A 12,411-nucleotide genomic window follows, 5' to 3' on the forward strand; every position below is an offset into this window, starting at 1 on the left:
TCTGGGTGGGTGCTAAGTGTCTGAGCCCGGGATTCGATCTCCAGGTCTATCTCAACACTGGAGCCGGTGCTCTTACTCGCTGTGCTACCTGGCTGCCCCCATATTGTCTTTTTCAATATGACTTTCAAATCAAGAAGTCTAAAGTCCTTTTTCAGTTCTCATCCTTCTTGATTTTTCTGCAATATTTGACACTGTTGACTAAAGCTTCTACTTGGCTTCCAGGATAACATATTATTTTGATTTTCTGAAGTTTGTCTCACTACTTCTCAAGGAACTTCAGATCAGCAAGCAATTATTAAGTGCCTCTGGGACATTCTGCTTCTTTTCTCCCTCCTGCACCTTAAATGCATATATTTCCTCTATACCTCATACCTCTTAGATCTGTTGTCTCTGCCTATTAAAATGTGAACTCTTTAAGAGCAGGGGCAATCCTGCTTTTCTCTTTGTATTCATACCACATAGTAAGCACTTAAAAATACCTTTTCATTTATTCATTCAGTTCTCTCCTTGCCTTCAGTGATCAGATTCACGGCTATGATTTCATTGATTACTACTATACAGATGATTCCCACACATTTATTCCCAATCCTAGCCTTTTTCCAGATCTCTATTCTTACACACCAAACTGCCATTTTTTATTGGTTCTGTGGGCATCTCAAATTCAACATGTCCAAGAATGAACTACTTGCCTTCAGCTCCTCCTATTTAATTCACTAACTACTGTTAATGACACCACTATTTTACTTATCAAGACTCCAAACCTCAGTCATTTTTTATTCTTTTCTCTCAGTTCCCAAATCTACTCAGTCCTCAAGTCTTACAATATCCTATGTAGCAGTCTCTACCTTTTAATTCTCAAATCCACTACCTTAATTCAATCTTTCACCACTTTTTACATGAACAATTTAATATCTTCCTAACTAGTCTCTTTGTCTCCACTTGCAGCCACCCTTAATCCATCCTACATACTAAAGCAAAGCTCTGATTATGTCACTCTCCTGCTTAGAACTCATTAATGATGTTAAATTGTGTACCAAATGAAGTCTAAAGCACCTTATTCTGACATTTGAGGTTCTTCAGAATCTTGTCCCAGCCTCTTTTTTCATGGCATAAAAACATGGAATTTGGAATCAGAAGACTAGGGATCAAATACTGCCTCTTATCAGGTATCAGGTATGTAATCCTGGGAAAATAATTTAGCCTCTCTGATCCTGTTTTATCACCTGTAAAATAGGAATAATGATACTTACTCTATCTTACAGGGTTTCTTCGAAGAAAGTGCTTTGTAAATTTTAAAGCATTGTAGAAATGTGAATTATATTCAAAATCTAAGTAAAACCTAACATGTTGCTATTATCCCAACATGCACTGCATTTTCCCACCTCTGCACATTTGCTCATTCTCTCCTCCTGTGCCTTTAAACTCTATCCACTCTTCAAGGCTCAATTCAAATGCTACCTTCTCCAGGAATCCTTCTCTGATTCCCCTTTCCCTTGAGTCAGAAGAGATCTCTAAAATTCTGTTGTATTTTGCTGATACTTCTCTCATAGTACTTACAAAATTCTTCTTTGTATTGTAATTATTAATATAATTATTTGTTAGTTTATTTATTGGAATTTAAGCTTCTTGAGGACAGTGACTATGTTGGTTTCACTCTGTGTGTTTTAAACTTTTTATTGACTAAGATTCTTTTGGTGTCCCTATGGGAACTGATTTACATTGGGTAAGCTTCTTTATAAAATTATTAAAATTGATGTCAATGTCATTTTTTTGCTGTCTATTTTTATTGTCAATTATGCTTGTTTATTAAGATTGGCTTGTTTCAGTTGTATACTTTAATTATTCTTTCTTTTAGTTTTTTACTAATTTTATGATCTTTGCTCAGACAAGTTGATGATCTGATTATGTAAAGACAACTGATTTATGGGTGACTCCCACATTAATAATGTCTTTTAAAATATAATCAATTTTATTTTTTGTGAGATTTTTTTGGTGTGTCCTATGACTGGCATCTATCAATCCTTTTTTCAAAAGACGTAATCATGATAGATAAGGGTAAGACTTCTGCACATTGCTTGATTTCTTTCATCCTTTCTTTGTAACTCATGTTTTCTGATTTATTTCTCACCTATTCCCACTTATTCCTAAAGTCACTGAGTATCAAAGTGTATCTTGATTTAATTTGTAGGGTTTTAGAATTTTTTGTAGAATTTTTCTGCTTCTTGATCTTCTACAACTGATGCTGATATATAAGTTGCAATTGTTTTCATAGTGATCTTTTTGCAAATATCTATCATGAGTATTTCAATATGAAATGACCAAATAGCTAAGGAAAAATGTTATCATTGAGTGTATGATAAAACCAGTTCTGCCAGCTCCTTTCTCTGTCCCTCCAAGGTCTACCTTTGAGCCATCCTTTCACTTAGCTACAACTCCTGCCTTTCTTCTGATTATTTATAGTGAGAATGTCAGGATTAATATGATTTTGCTCCTATAGCAGAATGTCTATTTTTTAGTCATTAGATAAGGATCTCATAATTTAGAGTATCAAAAGCCAGCAAAAATTTATAGATGATCTAAAAATGGTGTGATTCTTAATACCTACCCCTTTTCTATCATTTTGTCACAGTTACTGCAGAAATGGAAGGGGAACACAGAGGACTAGGAGCCATTTTATATTTTTCTTTTTCACAGGTTGCCACAGCCAAGGAATTAATCACTAAGTGGCCAGCCTGTTGGTGATGAACTTCACTGTGCTTAGCTAGACTGGTTCTTGGAAAGCAGATTTGGTCTGTTGCCTGAGTCTTACTCAAAGCCTTTCAAGCACAGTTGAAGTTGCCAGGGCTTACATTCAGCTGGCATAGGCTTTGAGGACCCAAGGTCACCTCTGTGCCCCAAGGAGGCATCAGAGTAGGACTTTGCCAAGCAGAGAGATATTGTATCCCTAAGCAGCACCAGTTCTAAATCTAAACTTGTTTATAAAATGTTGAAAAGAAAGATGATGGATAATTTTGAGCAATATGGCCTCATAAAGCAAAGAGAAGTAGTGGAAAAATAAAACCAGTTCAAAGAAATTTGGCAAGAGATCCAACTAAGTAGTCATCTCAAGAGCATTTAAGGATAAAAATGGAAGGAGGACAACAAACAGAAGAAAAATAGAAAAAATCTGCAATGATTTTTTTATAGCAGCTTCTTTTCAACCTCAAAGAAAATAGAGCTACCATGCTTAAACTTTTAACATCAACATCCTGAATATACTTATAGCACAAGTATGTATAATGTGTGAATCATATGTACCAGTATGCCAAATCTGTACTCAATGTATGCCTCTGACTTAAGGAGAAGATAACAGATATAAGGGGGAAAATTGCACCTTATTAATACTGAAGAAAGGTGATCAATAGAACATCAACAAATAGCAACCTATATGCCTACCTTCCCATCTATATAAAATCTTTATGATACTCATCTATACATTCAAGCCATCCTAAGTGAGGACATTAGTGGGTAACAAGTAGTCTTTTGTAATCCATCTTCTAAAATGGACTGTCTCTTTACCTTTTCACAATTGGTTGAAAGATGTATTGTAGATAAGATCTCACTATGCCTATTGTTGATTATTAAAAAGTATTTTACATAGTAGAATGAAATGCTACTTTAAATGTTTTCTTCCAACAAGATGTTTTCCATTCACACATCAAAATCACTTAAGAGTCTTTAGAAGAGATAATGATAGCAATAATTCTCTTCAGATATCTTTTGATCATAAATATTAGATGAAGCATCAAACAGGGAGATCATCAAAGGTGTTCACCACTGTGATGGAGGAGATGCAGCACAGAGTTCAAATTGAAGAAGTCACTTCATGTATTCCTGCTAGTAGATGACTTTGTTTTGTTTGCATCAGGCTCTGCGATATTGCAAAACCTCCTGGAAGGAGAGTTTGACTTGACCATCTGTACAGGAAAGACCAAGAAGATGAAGTGTCTATTGCTCGTGACTGAAATTAATTGCCCTATGGAACATATACTTGGGACAGATAGTGGTGTAATATTTTGAGTCTAGAATTAAACAAGAAGAGGGAGGAAACTGATCTGGATTGCCTTCAAAAGGATGCAAAGTTCTTTTAATAATCCCAGGATTCTTTCAGAATCAAATATTATTAGCAAGATAATATTGTTATATAATTAGAAGAAATGGAACACACTTGTCTCTTGACCCTTAAGGAAATGGAGAGGTTCATGATGAGTGTGAACAGGTTACAAAAAATAGAACTGCGGAATTTTTGAAGAACAAGAATAGAAAAGGTCATCATGGAAATGTGTAATGGGAAAAGAAGATAGGTTGGTTGGTTAGATGGTGAAGGTGAGGAATGACAGGTGGACAGCCTTAGTGCTCTACTAGCTTCCTCATGATGTCAAGACAAAGGCAGGCCTCAAAGATGTTGGGTGATCCTTTTTTTTTTTCTTTTTGGAGGGCAATTGGGGTTAAGTGACTTGCCCAAGGTCACACGGCTAGTTTTTATCTTAAGTGTCTGAGGCTGAATTTGAACTCAGGTCCTCCTGACTCCAGGGCCCATGCTCTAGTCACTGCACCACCTAGGTGCCCCAGGGTGATCCTTTTGTTATGTAGACTTCTCTTTATGGGAAGACATCAATAAAAGTTGCACAGGATGAGTTCTGATATATATTACAGAGTGCACATCCCAATTAATGAGATCACAAATCCATTGGAGTATGCTTCATAATATTTGGCACACATAGGACGTATTTAATAAATATTCTTGAATTGAAATAATGATCAATCACTCCCTTAGATTGCATCATTCTAGAGAACATAAGCTGTCTTTTCTATTCCTTTTTATTTTCCCAGCACTTAAGTGTAGTGCTTTGTACCCTGGAATCTCATCAGGCTGATTGTGAACCCATGAAATGGTGAGGTAATCATTCTCCTGATTGACCCCTATTATATTCAGCGTTTCTTAGAGTTCACTAATATTCCCTCACAGTATGTTACAGAATCAGAATTTCTTTTGCCTCTCCCTAATTAGTGAGTAGATAGCTATCTTGTTTCTATTTTCTGGCTGCTATGAAAATTGTTGCTCTGAATATTTTGAAATATTTGGGAGCTTTCCCCACCTATCCAATCCCTTACTAATTCTTCTTAGTTTTACAGCTACATTATTTCTCACATTAATGCCCTTCTCTCTACTCACACAGCCACTTCCCTAATGGTTTGGGCAATCTTGCCTATTGCCTGATCTGTTGAATAGCTTTTAGACTAGTCCTCCCTTATGTGTCTCCCCATTACATCCCATATTCCAGACAGCTGCTAAAGTGATGTTCCTAAATCATACACCAGACCATGTTACTTTCTTCCTCAAGAAGCTCCAGTGACTTCCTATTCCTTCTAGCATCAAATGCAAATTCCTCTGTCATATAAGCCCCCGATAATCTTACTCCAGCTTACCTTTCCAGACACATCACTATCTTTAGCATGCTATTCATTCCAGCCACACTAGTTTACTTGCTATTTCTAACACATGACCTCCATCTTTGTGTCTTGGCAACAGGGGCTGTCCCCATTTGCCTGGGATGCATGCTCTCTTCATATCCAGCCTCTTTGGATAGAATCCCTAGCTTCCTTCAAAGTTCAACCAATGTCTCCTCCTATAGAGAGTCTTATGATTTCCTCAGCTGTTAGTGCCTCCAACCCCAATCCTTCATACTTACCTTTAATATATATTGTGTGTGTGTATGTGTGTGTTGCTTCCTCTTACAGAATGTAAGCTCCTTGAGGGAGTTGTTTGATCTTTTTATTTTTGTAACCCCAGAAAGTCATGGTGGTTGGCCCATAGTAAGTGCTTAATAAATGCTCATTGATTGACTGTCATGTTTTACCTTCTTGAGGATATTGGGATCACTGAGTCAAAGGGTATGAACACTTTTGTGACTTTTCTCAGTATTTTCCAGAATAGTTAGAACAATTTACACATTCATCAGCAGTTTGTGTGTGGGTGTGGGGGTATATCTGTCTGTCTTCCCACAAACCCTCCAACATTGACTATATACACCTTTCACCATCTTTGAAACATTTGAAAGTTTGAGGTGAAACCTCTGAGTTATTTTTATTTGTGTTTCTCATTGTTAATGATTTGCAACAATCTTTTATATAGTTGCTGATAGTTTTAAATTTCTCTTTCAAATACTATTTGTTCATATCCTTTAACTTGTTATCCATTGGGGAATTTCTCTTAGTCTTAAAAAATTGTGTCAGGCTTAGCATATCTTAGATATCAGACTTTTATCAAGGAAATTTGAGGCAAAGATATTTTCCCACTTGTAATATCTCATCTTATTCTAGCTACATTGGTTTTGTTCAGGCAAAATAGAGTTTATTTTCTTTCTTTGAAAGCTGTCCAAATAACATTTCACCTGATTACCTATTTTCCTTCTGATTTTTAGTTTTACAATGAGGTTGTGTTTTTTAAAGCTACTTGAAATTGGCACACACAATTATCCTCTTAGTACACACAATTTTCCTTTATGCTTAACTCTGCTAAGAAATGTGATTCACTGATGAGGCCAAAAAGTATAATATTGACCTGATTGATGTCTTCTGTAAGTAGTCAATGTGTACTGTTTTATTTTCCTCATACAGGTTGAAACACAGATTACACCTGCTGCTCTGCATGCAAATCCCTCATTAAGAGTGATCTCTCTTTCAGAACCAAAAGTCAAAACAGAAACATTATATTTCGAAAGAGGAAGAAATGATTTGCCAATTCGCCCTGTAAGATATCACTTTTTTTCCCTGTTGTCTGGAGAAAGAGCTGAGTTTTGGCTGGTCCTTAATGTTATAATAATGGGCCAGATAGAAAAAAGCTGAAATTTAAAAAGATGGACTGAAAAGTTCTACACTTGAATAAAAGAAAGCAACTCTGCAAGTATTTGGTGGAGAAGGAAACATAGAAGGAAGTTTTTATGGAAAGTAAGATTTAGGGACTTTAGTCAATTGGAAAGTCAGTATGATATAGTATATTATATATAGTATATAATATGGTCAACAGAACAGCTAATGGGACCTTAAGCTTCAATGAGCATAGTATCCAGAACAAGGATCTAACTCTGCCAGATGCTGCTCTGGCCAGAGCACATATAGAAATCTGTGTTCAGATTTGGCCACATATCTTAGGAAAGACTTAGTTAAGCTGGAACATGTCTATTAGAAGGTAAATAGAATGATGAAAGAACTGGAGACTGTACCATGGTGAGGAAGGTTAGCAGAAGGAGCTGGGAATGTTTAGCTTGTAGAAGAGAAGACTGAGAAGGTCTATGATATTTTCTTCAGATTTTGTAAGGTTAACATGTGAAAGAGAGTTTAGATTTTTTTTTCTGCCTGGTCTCAGAGCAATGGGTAGAAGTTACAGAGAGAGATTTAGGCTTGTTATAAGAAAAGGAGACTTCATAACATGGAACTTTACAAAAATTAGAATGAGCCTCCTCCTCTAACCCTTCCATTGTAAGTTTTCAAGAAGAGACTGTGACTTCTTGTTGGGGTATCATAGAAGCACTGGATTGGGGTGAGGGAGGATTTGGGTTCAAATCTTGACTCTGCTTCTTCCTGTGACTTCAGGCAAGTCACTTGATCTCCCTCAGTCTCAGGTTTTTCTTGTATATGATGAGGGATTTGGGCTAGACCATCTCTTAAATACCTTTTACCTCTAGCTCTAGGTTTATGATTTATGACCTATGGGCTCCAGGTTGGACTTTGTTGTCTCTGAATTCTCTTGCAATTCTGTCATTCTATAAATTCTAGCCCTATTCCCCTAGGGCATCTCAGAACGGAGCATAGTTGTTGTACCTGGTATAGAGTTTGCACAGTTGGGTACTCACTAAGTATCAGCAGATCATGCTTCATGCTGGGCAGTGTTAAAGGGTGCTGAAGAGTCCCTTGAATTTGATCTCAGGGATTTAATGTGGCATTCATTGGCAGTGTGGACTAGTAGAAAGAGTATAATTGAAGTCAGGATTCCTGGATTACAGTCCTAGTTGTGACTTGGGTAAATCACATGTCTTGGTTCTTCAATCTTCCCATCTGTAAAATGTAATAACATTTACCATCCCATATACATTAACTACTGGATTTCTCTTTCCTTATCTGTAAAATGGGGGTCAGATGAAATGAACTTTAAGGTATATTTTTTCTCCTTAGATTCTTAAATAGTTATAGAAGGCAGTATAGATTAAAAACATTATTTCACATAATCCTTATCATAAAACACAAGTTTAAAATGTAATAATAAAATATAGATGCATATGTATATGTGTATATATACATATATATATATAAATATAAATTTTCAGGACTCAAGGGATGTTTTCTGATGTGAAATTCATTCATTTTTAAAATAAAGATTTGAAAGATATAGTGATATTGACTAATTAACCTTGCTATATCAATGACATGTAATTTCATTAGTGTGGGAGCTACCTTTACACAGGCAGATTGCAGTCTGTCTAGAACTAAATGTCTTAGAAAGCTGCCTTAGACCCAGAAAGAATAAGTGACTTGACCATATTCAAATAGCTGGTGACCTACCATGGTTCCTTTTATCTTGACGTTGATAGTTTATCATAAAAGCAATATGGAGAAATGTAAAACGGCAGATGCATTCCAAAATTAAGGTCAGCGGTTTGGTGGATTTGTTTTTGTTTTTTGTTTTCCTTCAAAGGTATCCACAGCTGCCATGGCAGCTAAGCCAAGTCCTCGTACAGTATTTCTAGCCAAAGCCAAAACCGTGCATGGTGATTATCTCCCAATGCGTCCAGTTCAGCATCCAATATCACGTGCCGCCCTAAAGTATGTTCCATCACCAAGAATTGAAGTACTATCTACCCCCAATTCAAGGTATGCATATACCAAGAGAAAAAAGAGGAGAAATGAGTTGGGAAGGGAGGTATTAATAAGGAGAAAAGTTCAAGAAATGAAACATTTTCAAAGAAATCTTGTTACATTCACCTTGGCAAATCATTAACCATTTTAGGATAAAACACTGAGCTTTTGTTTAAGGTTCAGAGGACTCAATGTTGGCTGGATGTCAGAAAACTTGGTTCTTGTTCAGACTGTGGAGTTAATTTTCTGTCTGACTTCTTAAGCTTACTACATTTTAGACTTTATTTCTTTTAATTTCAAAACAAGCCCAACCACACAAGGTCCTTGTCTATCTATTAGGAGCAATAAGAGGGCTCATATGATTAATATCTGAAAATGGAGTAAATCATTTGAGTTCTGGAAAAGGAAGATCTAAGTTTCTCTTCTATATAATAGTTATTTTGGTCACTGGTGAATTAAATGAAAGGCACTTTCTTTAGAGGGAAGGTAGGGAGGAAAGAATCAAGTGAGTGGCTCAGATTCACCTGTGTGGTGTTGACTGAGTCAGGAGGATAACCAGTGGACTGGCAGAGCAGGAGCGCTAATTGGGTTCCAAGTTATGGCTTTTTCTCTGAGGTCAATCTAGAACAATATAGGAGGGTGCTGAGAAGGAGTAGATCGCAAGTTTTTGGTGAGAACCTGTGAGATAGTGCATAGTGACATAATAGTAGAGAGAAGATCAACTTTGGAGTGAATATGATGTAGGTTCAAATTCTATTCCTGACACATCCTGGCTTGGTGACTCTGGACAAGGCCTTTCAATCCTCAGTACCCCCAGGCAACAGTGTAAGACTATAAGTTGCAGATAGTACTGGTCGAAAGCAGTTCTTTCCTAGGAGCTCCCTCCATTGATGTAATCACAGGCCAAAATTATTCTTCAAAATAATCAAGTCATTTTTTTCCCCCAGAAGACACACAGGAGCTGGTGGTAACTCAGGACGGGGACTTAGATATTTTAACAGCTCTGGTCAGTGTCTTGGAATGAGCCAACTACTTTTAAATGCATACTACCTTTGTAGGGCTTTGCTTATTCATGTGTTCAACTAGTGTGAGCCCTGGTATTATTCCTCAATAATAAAACAGAACTAAATTTGAACTATTTTAGGTCATTTAGTTTGTTGTAACAAGTGCTATATACCACTGAGAAATTTCCAAAGTTTTCTTTCTAAAATGTTAGACTTCTTTTCTTTTGATTTTTTTCCCTTTGCTTTGTTTCAGAACTCCTTTGACTGTGAATGCTATTAACCTAGATGCCTTTAAAGTTAAGGATACTGCAAAAGTAGCCATCTGTTCACCGAGAATAGTGAAACTGGCAGAGCCTATTATACGTTGAATATGCAGAACAGAATACTTCCAACATCAGTTATATGTCCTGATATCCTCTTAAGATGTCGGGCTCTCCTTCTCTGCCAGAAAACACTCTATGAGACCTCTGGGAGAATCACTGTAATGATTAAACAGCAATTGTTTCTTCTGAGCATTTTTGAGTGTGTATTTCTAGTCTCCAACATTCCCCCTCCACTCCCACCAAAAATCGAGAAATTAGCAATAGTGGCATGTCTCATCATCATCCTTTTAAGTGAATGGTAACATGCCATTGTTATTGATAAGCCTGAAGTGTGGTCTCTTTTTGTATTTTCTTGTGTGTTTTATGTATTTTCTTTTCTAATAAGGTCAATGTACCTACAATTTGCTGATATTTTTGTCCTTTTCTCCTCATAATACACAGATGTGACCCTATCCTTCTTAAAACAGGTAATTTTGTTCCTATACTAGTTACTTTTAATTAGCTGGATATTGCATTATTGTTAACAGTTAAACATTGATAAGAAAGGCCAAGCTCTCTTGAACCACTTTAAATATCATTTTGTTCTAGATGTAATATAAGGGATGAGTTACCCCAAAGTGTCTCATTTTCACCAACCTTTCTCTATGTATGCTCAGTATCATATAAAATTTCTTTGGTCAGCATGGGTGTCATAGGACTGCTTGAAAACAGCAGAAAGTTTGACAAAGATCATTGCAGAAATTTCATCAATGGCACATCTGTACATGCTTTCCAAATAAATTGATTTCAAGGCACATGTAAATTTTACTTTAGATAAAACCACACAACTGAAAAAGAGACAAAAGCAAAGCAGTAAATAATTCTTGGAAAACTATATCTAATGTAATTTAATTCTACCTCCAGATTCTTCATGTTGAAGGAATACCAATTTTGTGTTATGTAGGTTTATAAAAAGATTTTGTTGAAAATAAGCATAAAGAGCTGACTAAATGTTAAGAGTTTGATGCAGGTGATAGGTTGGGGAAGGAGGGAACCCTATGGTAACAAGATTTTTACCAAAGCCTTTATGTCTGGGACTCTTAATCATACATAAAGTTGATAAGGGTAGACTCTCAGGCAATTGGCATATATTAATGCAGCCTAGGCTACCCCAGAAAAGCTTTATGATCCCATGAGAAATTCAAATTAATTGAACTTGTAATTGACCCTATGATGCATTGATTTCATAATGTAATCAATTCTGTATCTACCTAATTTATCTTTCTAAGTCCTTTAGCTAAACTTTTCCCTCTGAGCCAGTTTAAAATTCAGCATGTTCATAAATGGCTATAATTAAAGAGGAAAGACTTTATTATCTACCATGCCTGTAACTCCTGTGGAAATTCCAGGATCTCTGTTTGTTATCTGCAAAGGCCTATAAGCTGATCTGATATATTTTCACAAGATATATTGTCTGTCCTTGCCTATCCTTATATAATTAAGGAGAGTTTTAGCTCTCTAACAAACCTTTGTAGGTACCAGGGAGTTTGTTAACTCAGGTCCACTATCAAGGTCTGCAATATGCAGATGGATCTCCTAAATCAATCAAGCATTCCTTAATGTCAGAGAGGGGTGGCTACTAGCCCCACATAGGTGGTATCCCACTCTCTTCAATGTAAGCAATCATGTTCTCCCCACCCCCATGATGCTGTTTACCCTGTAACCAATTACATTGTCCTCCCAACCTACCCAACTTGGTTCTATGTTCTGTGCTTCTCTCAAAACTCTAAAAAGTGTTGTTAACCCCATACTTGGGTCTTAGCTTTGCTGGGGAAGCTAGGAACCTATTTATTGATAAATTTGTGCTTTATCAATAAATTTATTTCCTCGGAACTTTGTGCCTCAATTTTTCTCAAATTTCAAACACAACACATTCATTCACAGTACCAGGTTGTCACTCCCCTACTCCCTTTGTCTGTACTGCCCTCACATAAATTGTAACTAAGTAGCTACAATCAACAACATATCCAATGGGAACAAAACATAGGACCTGTGCAGGGATTTTCAGCTCACCGCCCCAAAAGCTGGTTTACTGGAAGAGACAGAGAAAATCTTATTTCAGTAATGACTCCAAGAGGTCTAAGACAAAAGTCTTACCTTTCTCAAACCTAGGAAACCTACCTGGATCTGAGTTGTTCTCCACAAGCAAC

The 12,411-nt window shown here is 36.5% G+C and overlaps 1 protein-coding gene across 1 annotated transcript in view; it reads left to right on the plus strand.

Annotated features, from left to right (window-relative positions):
• Nucleotides 1–12,081, plus strand: part of SPMAP2L (sperm microtubule associated protein 2 like) — a 61,317-nt gene extending 49,236 nt beyond the window's left edge. Inside the window, exons 7-9 of the mRNA XM_069105286.1 lie at nt 6,661–6,792; nt 8,735–8,910; nt 10,153–12,081. Of these exons, the coding sequence (XP_068961387.1) occupies nt 6,661–6,792; nt 8,735–8,910; nt 10,153–10,267 (423 nt within the window). The 3' untranslated portion in view covers nt 10,268–12,081. The remainder of the gene's footprint in view (nt 1–6,660; nt 6,793–8,734; nt 8,911–10,152) is intronic.
• The last annotated feature ends 330 nt before the right edge of the window (nt 12,082–12,411 follow it).

This window comes from Petaurus breviceps, unplaced genomic scaffold, assembly GCF_028583685.1.
Source record: "Petaurus breviceps papuanus isolate PSGF00001 unplaced genomic scaffold, PetGlider_PUasm1.0 76, whole genome shotgun sequence".
NCBI classification, from domain to species: Eukaryota; Metazoa; Chordata; class Mammalia; order Diprotodontia; family Petauridae; genus Petaurus; species Petaurus breviceps.